Below are 17,807 nucleotides of genomic sequence, written 5' to 3'. Positions count from 1 at the left end.
ACTGAAAAGATGTTACCTGTTGGTGTTCTTTTTTTGTATAAACTAATCATTGAAGGCATTTTATGTGAACATTTGCATAAACTGATTTTTTGTGTATTGTAAACTATTATGTAAAGTCACATGTATGAAAAGAAGTTGTATTGCTTACTGTATTTCATACATTAGGTTAGTGAAAGGTCAGTGCAAAGCCAAAATTTTTAACTAATTATGTGATGTTTAGGTATTAATATTATCTTTTATTTTTGTCTGTATTTTTCTGGACGAATTTGGTGGTATTTTCACCACCAATGCTGGCAAAAATACCATCAAATTCTGGCCTGTGGAGGAGGGGCATATGAAAGGTGGCTACACTGTGCCACTGCGCCAGAGAGTGCGCCAAAGAGTACTATTAAGCCGCCTCCACAGTGCGTGTTAAGAGTTCATAGCAGTCAGTGCTACCAGAGAGCTCGTAGAGGACAGTGTGTGTTAAGAGTTCGTACTGAGATGTACTAGTGGTCACTGCTTGTCGTGAAGTCGGAGTAAGATGTTGTAGTAAAGAGTGTTGTTCCTTGTCTTATGCAGTGATTTGATGGGAGAGATAGCAGATGTTATTGTAATGAGTGCATTTCGTCAATATATGAAGGTAAAATTTATAATGTTCCTTTATTAGTTGTGTATCTGAAATAATGTGTCACTACAGGTTCAGTCAACAAAGCATCTGGCTTGTGTTCTTGGATTAGAGTGTAATTGTGATTTTTTTGCGTAATTATAGTTTTTCTAAATTTCTTTTGTCACGTCAGTATAATTGGTATCAAAATTCTTGTCTTGTTGGAAAAGAACCGTGCCAGATGTGGACGTTGAGTCACACTCCCACATACAGAACAGTTACATTTGTGCTTGGATTTTGTAGGTTTTATAGTTGCTGGGGACTTAATTAATTAATTGTGTTTACGAAAATTTTCTTACATTGTTTGTTGCAGTCAGGTAGCGTAATAATACTAGTCAGGGCCAACCGATTACGAGACTTACGTAATCGGACAGACAGTTACAAAAGTATTTTCAATCACATAAATTTAAATAAGCCCCCATGCAATTGGTTTGTCAGACAATGCTGACGGAATTTGATTAGGAAAGGAGGCACTATAATCAATAGATTGCTGTTTGCATAGCGAAGAGGGTGCTGATTGCTGAAGCAAAGGTGATATGAAATGCATAGTGGCATTGCAAGAAAAGCGTTTCTGGAAGAAAGAGAAATACGTTGTCATCGAGCAAAGATTTAAATGTTTTTTTTTCTGGGAGTTTTTTTTTTCTGGGATATAGTCTTAAAAGTACGTGGAAATGTTTTTTAGACACGAGCGTATTCGTCTATTTTGTTCTCCGATAAGAGCACTTCTTTGCTGGTTCCTTTCTTTTTCCTGCTAGAGCAGGATTTCTCAAGCATATGAAAAGAACTTTACGGGTCAGTAATATTTTGATAGTCTACTTATGTGAAACTAAAATAGAGCAAAATTAATTTTACACCTCAGACCCGATTTTACGTGCACAAAAATTTTGAATATGTCTCAGTACCACAACATGAGGTTCCCAGAACACTTCTGATGATAACGGAAACATTTTACAAAATATTTCTCCGTCATTTTATAAGATACATTTTCGCCTCATACCGGATTTTACGTGCGTGTTTCACGTGTACAAGAAGGGTAACCTCTGTATCTCGGACAAAGATATAAAGAAAATTCTCAGAGTTGTTCGAGATCGGGATCTTTGGAATGTATTGCCAGAATTTCAGCTGTTTGCTGTGCATAAACAACATAGTATCACCGGCTCGGCTTTGATACCCAAAAACCATGTTTTTGTAGTGTTTCTCGATAATGGATAAATATTTTTGATAACGGGAAGATGGGACTTCTAGATAAATTCCTAGAGAAGGAATCGTTAAAATGTGATCAATTTGCTACGGTTAGTTGCTTAGGTATCTGCTACTGACGGGGAAATAAATAGTGAAAAACGCTTTTTTCAGGATTTTTCCGGAACTGCCCATAAATTAAATGGTGTCTCCGTGAGCCCCTTCAGGCGAACCGTAGATGACATCAAATGCAAAAAGGACCAAACGATTTGCTCCATTTGCCTAAGCAACAGGAAGTATGTAATATTTATATTTTGGTACTAAGGCTATCCTTCTTTTTGGTATACAAGTGGTCCCTATCCCAAGGGCTATCCACAGTACTTCATAATGCCTTTCTGTCACCAGTAGAACCTGACTATTGAGTCTCGGAAATGTTTCCTTTTTACGCACGGCGTTTTGGAACACATTTGTAGCGCATGCTGTCACATGTGTACCGATTCTCAGGAAATATCATTGTGAAATTGTATGCAAGAAGTTGTTAGCTTATGACCAGTTTCGGACCGTGTAGTAATACATTCGGGTAAGCCTGTCAGCTATTGTTACATAAGGAAAATTACTTTCTTTACAGGCGACCGAGTTTGCAGTACATAATTGAAAAACTCGTGGTTTTTTCCGTGTGAAGTACCGCAAGAACTAAATTTCATAGCGCTAAATTTTATGAAATTAATGTGATTCCACACCGAATACCACAGCAAAAATTGCAGTCGCACTACATTCCAAAGCGTCTGATCACGTACAAAGGGGTTAACCTCACGATGTCCTTAGAATAGGGTGAATTATCAGAACACCGTCAAGTCATCTTCGACCGCGAAATGTGTGTCACTCCACCCTGCAAACCAAGGGATAGTTTCATTGCTGCCCTTTATGCCACATCCTGAGGGGTTCAGGGCGCTAATGACCATTGAAGTTGTGCGCCCTAAAACCACAAAAAAAAAAAAAAAAATCCTGAGGGGTCGATTCAGAGAGACTGTGTGTCTGAAATGTTCCCCTCAGCCACTCGTAAGAGAACCGCGTAATTATCACACTAGGTGGCTCGGTTATGACCTCCATAGCAGAGTCGTCGAAAGGTGAAATGTGGGTAAGAGGGGGCCTAACGATCTACCCATCGTGGGATACATCCACGATGGCATTGGGTAGAATTGTGGTGAAATTCGGTGCCAGTGTGACACCATTAACACGACGTCACATGAACTTCTGAGTTTGGCCTTTTTTTCTCATTCACAGACACGTTGCTGTCTGAAGCATTGCCGAGTCTAGGGATGATATTGCAGGATGCCACGTTTTTTCTCCGTTACAGAGGAAAGTTTCAGGCACCTTTGAGCCTACTTTCAAACTTACATGTCGCCATGGGAGATACTTACAGGGTTTCGAGAACGTGTTTTTTTTTCGTACTGTACTTTGTTGTGACCATAGACTCCTTTCTTTTAGTCACTTTGTGCCACAAAATTCTTTCTCCAGTTAGATTCTGTACGTCCTCATTTGTTAGTCAGTCTTCAGGTTTTTCTGTAGTACTACATTTCAAAGGCTTCTACTCTCTTCTTGTTTGAACTGTTTGTCAGCCACGTTTCACTTCTCCACGTCCTATACTGCGTCCGCCCCCGGTAGTTGAGTGGTCAGCGCGACAAAATGTCAATCCTAAGGGCCCGGGTTCGATTCCCGGCCGGGTTGGAGATTTTCTCCGCTCATGGACTGGTTGTTGTGTTGTCGTAATCATCATCATTTCATCCCCATCGACGCGCAAGTCGCCGAAGTGGCGTCAAATCCAAAAACTCGCACCCGACGAACAGTCTACCTGACGGGAGGCCCTAGTCACACGACATTTTTTATCCTACAGTGCAAGCAAATACCTTTAGAAAAGACTGCCTAACACTTCGTATTAGATTTAACAAGTTCCTCTTTCTCAGAAACTTTTTTCTTCTTATTGTGAATACATTGTTTATATCTTTTCTGATTCAAGTGTCATCAGTAATTTTGTTGCCCAAACAGCAAACTTCATCTACTGCTTAGTACTGCCTGACTACCTAATTCGCTCAGCGTTGTATGATTACATTCGACTACATTCCATTATCGTTGTTTTACTTTTGTTGATGTTCCTCTTATAATCTTTTCAGGACACTGTCCCTTTTGTTCAATTGCTCTTCCAAGTCAGTTGCCCTCTTCGACACAATTACAATCTCATCGGAAACCTCGAAGTTTTGATCTCTTCTCCCTGAACTTTAAACTCTTTTCCAAATTTTTACTTAGTTTCCTTTACTGCTTTTGAACGTACAGACTGAATAACATCGGGGAGAGACTAGAGCCCTGTCTCATTCCCTTCTCAATTACTGCTTCCCTTTCATGTCTGATTTCTGTGCAAGCTGCTGATAATCTTTCGTTCTCTGTATTTATTTCTGCTGCTTCCTTTAACCCGTAAGTACACTAATGTGGTCAGTGAGACCACTGAGAATATTTTCGCATTAATACAATGGCTGAGAATTGCTTCCAGGAAGCTATCTCCTCAATACGTATAAGTGACCAGGAATAGTTTGGTATGCTGTATCTGGGATTTCAAGAACAGCACTTTCGGCTAGGTTAACAACAAGGAGTTCTAGGGCGTCACGGACTAGCTTCGTACACTGGTGTCAGTTTATGGTCAGCTCCACTTAGGTTATTCCCATGCACGCATGTATGCAGTACTGTTTTTTTAGTGTTTTCTTGCTTGGTATCTTATTTTAGTATTTTGTAAGAATTGTAACGTCATCACGACATACCCTTACGAGGTAGAAGAGGAGAGAACTAGATGTCGCTATTATTTTCAACGCCAATAAGAAACAACTACTGTGAAAAAGAGAAGTCTTGGAGCAGCATTCTTTTGCGCTTCTGCAAGACCACCTTCAGCAAAGGGCTATGTCAAAAACTCTGCTAAAAAAAGGTAACTGAGAGAATTGGAGAGTTTTGTGGAGTGAAAAGGTCTGAAGTGGAATCAACTACGAGCTCACGAGGACAGTGTGTGGACTGCAAAAGCAAAAACAGAAAAATCAGATATGTATGTAACAGCTGCAAGTGAACATTCTGTTACTATGTGCCATGAGTGTATCGAAAAAATGTCACCCTGAATATGTGCATTATATTGATAGCAGCTTATTTATATGGATCTCTATTTTGTGTGAATGCTCTTTGACAAAAAAAATTTTTTTTTTATTTTAAAAAATGGTTCAAATGGCTCTGAGCACTATGGGACTTAACTGCTGAGGTCATCAGTCCCCTAGAATTTAGAATTACTTAAACCTAACTAACCTAAGGACATCACACACATCCATGCCCGAGGCAGGATTCGAACCTGCGACCGTAGCGGCCGCGCGGGTCCAGACTGTAGCGTCTAGAACCGCTCGGCCACTCCGGCCGGCTTTTAGTTTTAAACAGGTATATTAAAGTGATTGGTAATTATATTACTTCATTTACTAACACTTCCCTCCATTGTGTATATAACAATGCGAATTAAAAGTGATGGAAGCTGTAAGGGCATGTGAGACCAGTCACGTGTACTGATGTCGAGATTCCAGGCGCATGGACCGCTAAGTTAGAATACAGGGCGACAGTTATTGAACTATATGAAATAAATCGTCGTAAGTACTGAACACTTTGCGTTAGGACGTTCAAACTGCACGGTTGATCGCTGGACATGATGGGAATTAGTATGCGCAAGCGCACACGTCTTGTTGTTGTTGGTCATTTGCACATGAAAATGTCACGGTACAGCTTGTCTGAGCGTATAGCGCTTATGAAGGCGTACTATGCGAACAATAATAACCCAACTGCGGCGCAAAAGAAGTTTGCCACCGTGTTCAAGTCGAAGACAACCGGTCCACTTGTGGTAACAATCAATAATTCGATTCGCAAATTTGAGAGAACGGGTAGTGTTCGTGATGACAGCTTTGGCAACGTTGGTCGTCCAAAAAGAGTGAAGATGCCTGAAAACATGGAGAAGACACGCGGTGTGTTTCAAACCGGCCACAGGAAATCGATCAGACGAGCTGCACAACAAGTGGGAATCAACCTGGAGACCTGCATCTCTTGCCGTACAAAATTCAAACCCATCAGCCATTAAGCCTCAGAGCCATGAAACAGCGGTTGTGTTTCGCCAACACTATTGTCCACAGAATTGACGAACAGGACTTTGATATGAATATGGTTTGGTTTACCGACGAAGCCCACTATCATTTGGGTGGGTTTGTCAAGAAGCAAAATTGAGACATTTGTGGGACTGAGGATCCGCATTACGTGATAGAGAAGTCTCTTCACACTCAACGGGTGACTGTATTGTGTGCAGTCACGGTATAATCGGTGCGATACTCCTTGATGGGACGGTGACTACCGAATGGTAGATGAGGGTTTTGGAAGATGATTTCATCCCCATTATCCAAAGTGACCCTGATTTCGAGGACATATGGTTCATGCAAGACAGAGCTCGACCGTATCGAAGCAGGAGAGTGTTTGATGTCCTAGAGGAACACCTTGGGGACCGCTTTCTGCTTCCGGGATACCTGGAGGTCACTGGCATGGGACCCAATAGGCCGCCATATTCTCCGGTCTGAACACATGTGACTCCTTTTTGTGCGGCTACATTAAAGACAAGGTGTACAGCTATAACCCCAGAACCATTGCCGACCTGAAAAACGTCATTCAGGAGGTCATCGACGGCATTGATTATCCGACACTTCAGCGGGTCATCCAGGATTTCACGATTCGTCTGCGCCACATCATCGCCAATGATGGCAGCCATATCGAACATGTCATTACCTAAATTCCAATATCTGTAGTGACGTTCACATGTTGAATAATGTGGTTTTGTTGTTGTGGTCTTCAGTCCAGAGACTGGTTTAATGCCGGTCTCCATGCTGCTGTATCCTGTGCAAGCTTCTTCATCTCCCGGTACCTACTGCAACCTACATCCTTCTGAATCTGTTAAGTGTATTCATCTCTTGGTCTCCCTCTACGATTTTACCTTCCACGCTGCCCTCCAATACTAAATTGGTGATCCCCTGATACCTCAGAATGTGTCCTACCAAACAATACCTTCTTCTAGTCAAGTTGTAGCACAAATTTCTCTTCTTCCCAATTCTATTCAATACTTCATCATTAGGTATGTGATCTACCCATCTAATCTTCAGCATTCTTCTGTAGCACCACATTTCGAAAGCTTCTATTCTCTTCTTATCCAAACTATTTATCGTCCACGTTTCACTTCCATACGTGGCTACACTCCATACAAATACTTTCAGAAACGACTTCCTGACACTTAAATCTATACTCGATGTTGACAAATTTCTCTTCTTCAGAAACGCTTTCCTTGCCATTGCTACTCTACATTATATTCCTCTCCACTTCGACCATCATCAGTTATTTTGCCCCCCAAATAGCAAAACTCATTTACTACTTTAAGCGTCTCATTTCCTAATCTAATTCCTTCAGCATCACCCGATTTAATTCGACTACTTTCCATTATCCTCGTTTTGCTTTTGTTAATGTTCATCTTATATCCTCCTTTCAACACACTGTCCATTCTGTTCAGCTGCTCTTCCAGGTCCTTTGCTGTCTCTGACAGAATTACAGTGTCATCGGCGAACCTCAAAGTTTTCTTTTTTTCAGTATATACTACTGGCCATTAAAATTGCTACACCAAGAACAAATGCAGATGATAAACGGGCATTCATTGGACAAATATAGTATACTAGAACTGACATGTGATTACATTTTCACGTAATTTTGGTGCATAGATACTGAGAAATCAGTACCCAGAACAACCACCTCTGGCCGTAATAACGGCCTTGATACCCCTCGGCATTGAGTCAAACAGAGGTTGGGTGGCGTGTACAGGTAGAGCTGCCCATGCAGCTTCAACGCGATACCACAGTTCATCAAGAGTAGTTACTGGCGTATTGTGACGAGCCAGTTGCTCGGCCACCATTAACCAGACGTTTCCCGTTGGTGAGAGATCTGGGGAATGTGCTGGCCAGGGCAGCAGTCGAACATTTTCTGTATCCAGAAAGGCCCGTATAGGACCTGCAACATGCGGTCGTGCATTATCCTGCTGAAATGTAGGGTTTCGCAGCGATCGAATGAATGGTAGGGCCACGGGTCGTAACACATCTGAAATGTAACGTCCGCTGTTCAAAGTGCCGTCAATGCGAACAAGAGGTGACCGAGACGTGTAACCAATGGCACCCCATACCATGACGCCGGGTGATACGCCAGTATAGCGATGACGAATACACGCTTCCAATGTGCGTTCACCGCGATGTCGGGAAACACGGATGCGACCATCATGATGCTGTAAACAGAACCTGGATTCATCCGAAAAAATGACGTTTTGCCATTCGTGCACCCAGGTTCGCCGTTGAGTACACCATCGCAGGCGCTCCTGTCTGTGATGCAGCGTCAAGGGTAACCGCAGCCACGGTCTCCGAGCTGATAGTCCATGCTGCTGTAAACGTCGTCGAACTGTTCCTCCAGTTGGTTGTTGTCTTGCAAACGTCCCCATCTGTTGACTCAGGGATCGAGACGTGGCTGCACGATGCGTTACAGCCATGGCGATAAGATGCCTGTCATCTCGACTGCTAGTGATACGAGGCCGTTGGGATCCAGTACGGCGTTGCGTATTACCCTCCTGAACCCACCGATTCCATATTCTGCTAACAGTCATTGGATGTCGACCAACGCGAGCAGCAATGTCGCGATACGATAAATCGCAATCGCGGTAGGCTACAATCCGACCTTTATCAAAGTCGGAAACGTGATGGTACGCATTTCTGCTCATTACACGAGGCATTACAAAAACGTTTCACCAGCAACGCCGGTCAACTACTGTTTGTGTATGAGAAATCGGTTGGAAACTTTCCTCGTGTCAGCAAGTTTTAGGTGTCAACACCGGCGCCAACCTTGTGTGAATGCTCTGAAAAGCTAATCATTTGCATATCACAGCATCTTCTTCCTGTCGGTTAAATTTCGCGTCTGTAGCACGTCATCTTCGTGGTGTAGCAATTACAATGGCCAGTACTGTATTTCAGCAATTGTCATCCTGTATCATAGCTGTGTTTTACGAGCAAGACAAAGATGGCGTTGGGTGTTGCACGGAACGGCTCCGCTGGCCGCGATTTGCCGGCCACAGCTGTAGACAGTGACGAGTGCGCCGTAGTTGGCAATAGTGGGGCGGGCGCAGTGAGCAGCGAGGGCGGGCAGAGTATTTCTGGGTCCTGGCCGCCGTTGGTCGCGTCGCGTCATCGCGCGCGGCGACCCCGCGAACTGGTTGCGCTTTATTTCCGACTGCGAGACACCGGCGGACACCTGTCGCGTGTTCATAACGTCCTCTCAACGCTGCATTTAATTGCACCGCCGTTCCTCACACATCTTTCCTATTTCTAGAGCTCCGCCGACAGTGGAGTGTCTGCAGCACGGGAAAAAACGATACCGCGGAGAAGCTGTATTTCTGCTTCTTAACGAGGTCAGGGTGTGACTTGTTTACTGACACGGCGTTTCATATACGGCTGTTTATAGAATTTTTAACTGTACTGTGTTACGGCATAGCCACAAGAAGCACGTTGTAACGTACTGGGTTTGTTTTCTGGAAAACCCAGTTCTTGTAGATTGAACTCAATTACATTGTTGTCCAAAAATAAAGCAACATACCGCTATTTCTCCGTCCTGTGTCTTAATTCACGATATAATCATACAAACTGTCAACAGATGTCCGTATGATCGTGTTCTGCACAGAAGATGGCATTTCAGTCAACGGAAAACCACGCCACCGGTGACGTCACGTCACATATCGACCGGTGTTTGCCAGGTAGACCCACATCCTCATTTGCTATGTGCGCAGAAACAGACGGTGCTGTATGGCATTGAGAAGACGCCTACCAGATTCTTTGCGGTGGAGGGCCATAGGGAGAATGGAAGCAGGACAGTCGACACCTCATGTGGCCCGATGGCTTAACGTGTATCGTTCTGTTGTTTCTCGGATGTGGCGACAGTTTACACAGACCGAAACTGCATCCCGAAGAGCGGGCCGGCGTCGATCACGTGAGACATCAGAAAGAGAGGGTAGTTATTTGACTGTAAGGGCTCGATGGTACGGCCTTAGTACTGCTCGGCAACTGGCATCTGACCTCGTAGCATCCACCGGAGGCGTTGTATCGAGCCAAACGGCGTGCAAATGGCTTCGTCAGAGTGGTCTTTATTGTCGGAGACCTACTGTATGTGTACCTCTGACGCGTCTTCACAGAAGGGGACGTCTGAAGTGGAGTCGTCAACATGCCACATGGACGGTCAAACAGTGGGTCAATTTTCTTTTCACAGATGAATCCCGATTTGGTCTGGAGAGTGGTTCTCGATGGATTTGCCTCTGAAGAGAATGCGGAACACGATTTGGAGACCTGAACATTGAGAAATGAGACCGATATCGAGGAGGATCGCTAATGGTATGGGCAGCGATTATGTTCATAGTTCGAAATTGTACGGGTGGTCGAGCGAGGTGGCGCAGTGGCTACCACACTGGACTCGCATTGGGGAGGACGACGGTTCAATCCCGCGTCCGACCATCGTGATTTAGGTTTTCCATGATTTCCCTAAATCACTCCAGGCAAATGCCGGGATGGTTCCTTTGAAAGGGCACGGCCGAGTTCCTTCCCCGTCCTTCCCTAATCCGATGAGACCGATGACCTCGCTGTCTGGTCTCCTCCCCCAAACAATCCAATCTATGCAGAATGAGATTTTCACTCTGCAGCGGAGTCTGCGCTGATATGAAACTTCCTGGCAGATTAAAACTGTGTGCCCGACCGAAACTCGAACTCGGAACCTTTGCCTTTCGCGGGCAAGTGCTCTACCAACTGAGCTACCCAAGCACAACTCACGCCCCGTCCTCACAGCTTTACCTCTGCCAGTACCTCGTCTTCTGCCTTCCAAACTTTACAGAAGCTCTCCTGCGAACCTTGCAGAACTAGCACTCCTGAGCTTCTGTAAAGTTTGGAAGGTAGGAGACGGATACTGGCAGAAGTAAAGCTGTGAGTACCGGGCGTGAGTCGTGCTTCGATAGCTCAGATGGTAGAGCACTTGCCCGCGAAAGGCAAAGGTCCCGAGTTCGAGTCTCGGTCGGGCACACAGTTTTAATCTGCCAGGAAGTTTCAGTCCAATGTATGGGTGAATTGGCAAGGTTTGACTGCTGTCAGATATCTTGAAGAGGTTTTGGGACCTCGTGTACGGTTGTTGCGAGGTGCTGTGTGCTGTGCGCCTACACTTCGTACTGATGGACGATAATGCACGATAGAAATGTTGAAATGTGTGTGAAATCTTATGGGACTTAACTGCTAAGGTTATCAGTTCCTAAGCTTACACACTACGTAACCAAAATTATCCTAAGGACAAACACACATACCCATGACTGAGGGAGGACTCGAACCTCCGCCTAGGCCAGCCGCACGGTCCGTGACTGCAGCGCCTGAGACCGCTCGGCTGAGCCCGCTCGGTATACAGGATAGAGCACGAGCGGTTGATGTTTTCTTGGAAACGGATGATACCGCACGCATGGCGTGGCCTGGCCGCTCTCCTGATTTGAATCCCATACAGAATGTCTGGAACGCACTAGGGAGACGGACTGCATCACGACAGCATCCACCAACGACTCTCCAAGACTTGCGAGCAGCTCCGCACGAAGAAAGTCCGTTATTGCCTCAGCATATTGACGAAGTTATTCACAGCATGCTCCGTTGTTGTCAGGCCTTTATTGCTGCCAGAGATGGCCACACACCATAGCAAGCGCATTAACCAGTTGTTGCAATGCGTGTGGAAATCTGTTAATTTGGAAAAAACAAAGAACATTTTCGTCTACTGCTATGCACGTTGCAGTTGTTTAAGCTGTGTATTCTTTACATTGTTCGTGCTTTGCTGTCACTCGTTTATACCATGTTGTGGCAAAATAAATGCAACGTTGCAAAATTTCTGTTTGTTGCTTGTATTTTCATCATTTGTACACGTATTAGTATGGATCACCGGTATTGAATTTCACACTTTAGCACACAGTGTGCTAAACACTGCGCCACCTCGCCCGGTGTCGAATTAGATATAAAGCACTTGCTAGAGAGGAAGAACGGTCGGGTCGATATACATAACAGATCTGGATGACCACAATCTGTCGCCCCCCCCCCCCCCCCCCCCCGGCTGTGATTAGTTTGGATTCACCACAGCTGCAAAGTTCCGGCTGTGTAGTCATTTTCAAGTGAGTGTAGCGTAACCGTCAAACAGGCAGGTACGGGTTACAAACAAAGCATTCGTCTAGTCGTACACTGGTAACTCCTCCATTTCCGATTCCTTAAAGAATAGAACTTCCATGTATAAAATGTATTGGACGTCACTAAGGGATCTCATTCTCAAACACTGGATGAGTGTAGACTGATCTAGTTTCAAGGATAGCTACTTTTTCGTCAATCTCAATGTCTACCACGTCACATCTCCTGAACTGTGTGTCATACAGTGATATAATTTTGTTGTTGTTGTTGTTGTTGTTGCAGCGTGCTGGGCTCGTGCCGCTGCCCCTCGCACTTTGCTGCCCGCCGCCTCAGCGCCGGCGCCGTCTGCCTCTGCGAGTGCTTCGGCGCCCACCACTACTGCCTGCGCCAGCGCCGCGGCAAGGAGTACTTCTCGCAGGCCGACAAGCAGTCAGTACACCCACAGCCTCTCCTCTCGTCTTGTATATACCACTGGCCATTAAAATTGATACACCAAGAAGAAATGCAGATGATAAACGGGTATTCATTGGAAAAATATATTATACTAGAAGTGACATGTGATTACATTTTCACGCAATTTGGGTGCATAGATCCTGAGAAATCAGTACCCAGAAAAACTACCTCTGGCCGTAATAACGGCCTTGATACGCCTGGGCATTGAGTCAAACAGAGCTTGGATGGCGTGTACAGGTACAGCTGCCCATGCACCTTCAACACGATACCACGGTTCATCGAGAGTAGTTACTGGCGTATTGTAACGAGCCAGTTGCTCGGCCACCATTGACAACAAGTATTCAATTGGTGAGAGATCTGGAGAACGTGCCGGCCAGGGCAGCAGTCGAACATTTTCTGTATCCAGAAAGGCCCATACAGGACCTGCAACATGTGGTCGTGCATTATCCTGCTGAAATGTAGGGTTTCGCAGGGTCCGAATGAAGGGGAGAGCCACTGGTCGTAACGCATCTGAAACGTAACGTCCACCGTTCAAAGTGCCGTCAATGCGACCAAGAGGAAACCGAGACGTGTAACCAATGGCACCCCATACCGTCACGCCGGGTGATACGCCAGTATGGCGATGACGAATACACGCTTCCAATGTGCGGCCGGCCGTTGGGACCGAGCGGTTATAGGCGCTACAGTCTGGAACCGCGCGACCGCTACGGTCGCAGGTTCGAATCCTGCCTCGGGCATGGATGTGTGTGATGTACTTAGGTTAGTCAGGTTTAAGTAGTTCTAAGTTCTAGGGGACTGATGACCTCAGAAGTTAAGTCCCATAGTGCTCAGAGGCATTTGAACCATTTGAACCAATGTGCGTTCACCGCGATGTCGCCAAACACGGATGCGACCATCATGATGCTGTAAACCTGGATTCATCCGAAAAAATGAAGTTCTGCCATTTGTGCACCCAGGTTCGTCGCAGGCGCTCCTGTCTGTGATGCAGCGTCGAGGGTAACCGAAGCCACGGTCTCCGAGCTGATAGTCCATGCTGCTGCAAACGTCGTCGAACTGTTTGTGCACATGGTTGTTGTCTTGCAAACGTCCCCATCTGTTAACTCAGGGATCGAGACGAGGCTGCACGATCCGTTACAGCCATGCGGATGAGATGCCTGTTATCTCGACTGCTAGTGATACTAGGTCGTTGGGATCTAGCACGGCGTTCCGTATTACCATCCTGAACCCACCGATTCCATATTCTGCTAACAGTCATTGGATTTCGACCAACGCGAGCAGCAATGTCGCGATACGATAAACCGCAATCGCGATAGGCTAAAATCCGACCTTTATCAAAGTCGGAAACGTGATGGTAGGCATTTCTCCTCCTTACACGAGGCGTCACAACAACGTTTCACCAGGCAACGCCGGTCAGCTGCTGTTTGTGTATGAGAAATCGGTTGGAAACTTTCCTCATGTCCGCATGCTGTAGGTGTCGCCAATGGCGCCAACCTTGTGTGAATGCTCTGAAAAGCTAATCATTTGCATATCACAGCAACTTCTTCCTGTCGGTTAAATTTCGCGTCTGTAGCACGTCATCTTCGTGGTGTAGCAATTTTAATGGCCAGTAGTGTAGTTCCTCTGTGTGTCTCTTGTTTATTACTGGTATTGTTCCTGTGATCTACCCAACACACTGCCCACACATCTGAAACCGTATAGAGCCAAGAGTTTTGGCGCAAAGGGAAATCGCCAGAGGTACACTTTCGAGCCACATTAATGTAACCGCTGGTCAAAAGTTTGAATAACAACCGTTCGTCACGGAGATCACTGAGAGACGTGCAGGAAGGGTGTCAATGAGGTTCTGGAAGGTACACACAGGGACGTGCAGCATGACAACCCCTGTACCTTGACCAGCTGCGCGAGGTTTCTCGGTTGAGATTCTATGTCGTAAACAGCTCGATTGAAATGGTCCCAAAGATTCTCTATTGGATTTAAATACGGAGAGTTTGGTGGCCAGGGGAGTATGAGTAGCACAGCTCCGCCCATCAGGAAAGCGTTCCAGATAGTTAGCAGCATTCGGCTTTCCACCATCTGGCCGCCGCCTTAACAATAGGAGATAAAAGGACGGGCACCTCAAGTGCAACTTGTTCGTCTAAAGTATAGCGACCCAGCCGCCCCTAATGGTTAGGGAGCGTACCTGCGGCGACGACCTGACACAGACTAGGCGTGCCCCCTACGCCTCCAATAGGCCTCTCTTTCTGTGATGGAAAACACCTCTATTTGACGTCAACGCATCTATAATCAAGCATGTATTAAGAAAAGAAAGGCACAATTGCGACGATAATAAATGTCCTCTTACCACGAAAATAGGCTAACTCCATTTTCTTTCAGTTTTATGAGCATAATTGGTATAGTTTTTACTTTAGAATGCAAGATACAATTCGCATATCATTATTTTGTAACATCCAATGAAGTGCACCACCACCAATCACGAATGATCAGCAGAGACATGTCCACCATGTTTGAAAATCAGGAAAAAAGAACTCCGATTATTTTGCTGCAAAATTTACCGATCACCGCAGAATGTTTTAGTTGTCTCAAAACCATCATTGGACTAAAGAAAAAGCGAGAATATAAGCTCCAAAGAAAAAAATCTATATTAAGCAATTTATTTCAACTTGTTGAACAAATTACACGACCTGAGAGCGTGTCTCGCATTCAGTGTTTGCAAATAAACTGTCATGCAAGTGTGTATTACAAACATTTCAGACAACCTTCTACACAATTGGCTCACATGTCAGAAGAAAAAACACATTCATTTTACGTCTGACAACAATAAGCTATAATTCAAGGGAACGTAGCTGACAGGTCCCCTTTTACCAACGCAATGTTACATCATACTAGCGTTTACGAAACAAATCGTGAGAGCCTGTCTCGCCCTGTGTGGGTGGGAGATTTAAATTTCGTTAAAAGATATCGCCACAACGGAAAAAAAAGAAACGCCTGTCAAGAATTATTCCGTGGTGCCCTAGCCATCTGCTGTACGCACTAGGCGGCAAGTCGTTGATATCCATTTGATAGGCTAAGTAATTAAACTGATCATGAGACTCAATTTGCATGGCTATTTCTTTTTTTTTTTTTTTTTAAGTTCGGATTACACTTACCAGGTAGGTCAAATGGGAATCCGTGGAGGGAATACGATGTTCCTCTCAAGGAACACTATTGAGAAATGACATTTGAAGCTGACCGCAGAGGGATTCTACAGTTCACACCATACACTTCGAGTAAGAACTGCGCTATTAAAAAACTATCATAGTGACTGTGTGTGGTGTCACCGCCAGACACCACACTTGCTAGGTGGTAGCTTTTAAATCGGCCGCGGTCCATTAGTATACGTCGGACCCGCGTGTCGCCACTATCAGTGATTGCAGACCGAGCGCCACCACACGACAGGTCTAGAGAGACTTACTAGCACTCGCCCCAGTTGTACAGCCGACTTTGCTAGGAAAGGTTCACTGACAATTACGCTCTCATTTGCCGGGACGACAGTTAGCATAGCCTTCAGCTAAGTCAATTGCTACGACCTAGCAAGGCGCCATTTATCGTTTGCTATGTATCTAATGAAGCATGTACAGTAACTAGACCAATGTTCACCAATTGTGGATTAAAGTTAAGTATTCCAGCAGCTACGTACTTTTCTTTATAGCATTCATTACGTATCCTGTTTCAGACCTCACGCCAGCCTGCGTGAGTTAAACGCGTGCCTTTCGGTTACCCGTCACTGTGGATTGGCTGTCTTGCCAGTCCACAACACTGTGTTACTGTCACCGTGCATAAAAAGCGGTCTTCAGTCTACAGGCACACTCATGAGTTGCTGACAGTGTTACGCTTTCGGGTAGAAATGCTGTCTGCGATTTGGAATCAAGTCTATCCATTCTACCACGTACTTGAATCTTGTAGACACGCCTTTTAATGATTACAGCCACTGGTGAATCATATTCGTGCCACAGTCATATCTCGAAACGAGTAACCTTTTTCGAACCTATTTGCTGAGGATCCTATACAGCAAAATCTCCAGCTCTATTTTTTAGACAGTCCCTGTGCATCTTGGTCGTGATCGAACTCACTTCCACAGACCGGTATAAAGTTTCATCTCTCTGCACTGTAGGAAGACCATATCCAACAGACTATCAATCACATGAGAGGGTTCCTGTGTTGTCCCTTCATAAGCAGTTTAATACACTGTTTTTTCTGTTGTAACACACCCAATCAGTGTACACAATGATACACTTTGTTTTTTTCTACCATGACTTAGAGATCCGTGTCAGCTGCTTCTAAACTGTCATTAACACGTTCCAATCCTCTGGCTCTCACACAAAGCTGAACATGGCATGGCATGAACTGTATAGCTACCACAACAAAGGCTAGTAGAAATAAAACACAGGGGAGATGTTTGTCATTGACAAAAATGTGGAAGACATGGCAGCATATGGAAACTGAAAGAGCGTGGCATTCTAGAGCTCTTCGAACAGCTATTCGAAGGTGAAGTCCTGTACACTTAATCTCATCTTCCCCATTGACAGGGTAGCGGATGTCTCGGTGTTCCATTTCGGAAAGCATTGTTGCTTCATTTTGTAGTCCTGTACATGATTACTGTTATGGTGTTGACCATCGCTGGAAGTTGCTGTTCACAACACGCATGGGGTAGTACAAATAAAGAGGTACTGTCACCTTATTGGTGAAAAAAGACCATGTGGAGGGCATAGCACCATATGGAAATAGGACCAGTCTGTAGCATTGAGGAACACTACCAAACAATTGTATGGAGGTGATGACCTCTACATTTTATCCCAGGCTCCTCGGCGACAAGTAGCAGATATCCAGTGTTCTCCCTCCATCTCAGCCGAGTGGTGTCAGTCAAGCATTATGCGGTAATCATCAGCATACCCAGTGGATGGTCAGGATGAGAAAGCCACCATTGATATGGAGTGACGTACTATAGTACACACCGCAGTTGATTGCGATATCAATTTTACCCAGAAGTCGGAGAGAGCTATATCTACCACATTCTGCAACCCTTGTAGAAACAGAGCGAGCTGAGTTAATGCTATAGGATCGTGTTTTGACCACTCGGTGGAAATGGGAACATGTTGTCGTAGCTCCGCCACCCGTGTACGATGTGTAAGGTCAGCGCCAAACGAAGCCGCCTCCTGCAACACTACGTAGTATAAAAG

General features: G+C 45.1%; 1 protein-coding gene across 1 annotated transcript in view; it reads left to right on the top strand.

The window, feature by feature from the left end:
- The window catches only part of LOC124619602, a 1,257,865-nt gene that overhangs the window by 1,222,307 nt on the left and 17,751 nt on the right, over positions 1-17,807 (top strand). Inside the window, exon 5 of the mRNA XM_047146104.1 lies at positions 12,424-12,570. Within this exon, the coding sequence (XP_047002060.1) occupies positions 12,424-12,570 (147 nt within the window). The remainder of the gene's footprint in view (positions 1-12,423; positions 12,571-17,807) is intronic.

The sequence above is a fragment of the Schistocerca americana genome, chromosome 6 (genome assembly GCF_021461395.2).
Source record: "Schistocerca americana isolate TAMUIC-IGC-003095 chromosome 6, iqSchAmer2.1, whole genome shotgun sequence".
NCBI classification, from domain to species: Eukaryota; Metazoa; Arthropoda; class Insecta; order Orthoptera; family Acrididae; genus Schistocerca; species Schistocerca americana.
Note: the sequence above shows the minus strand (reverse complement) of the source record. Positions and strands in the feature narration are given on the sequence as shown.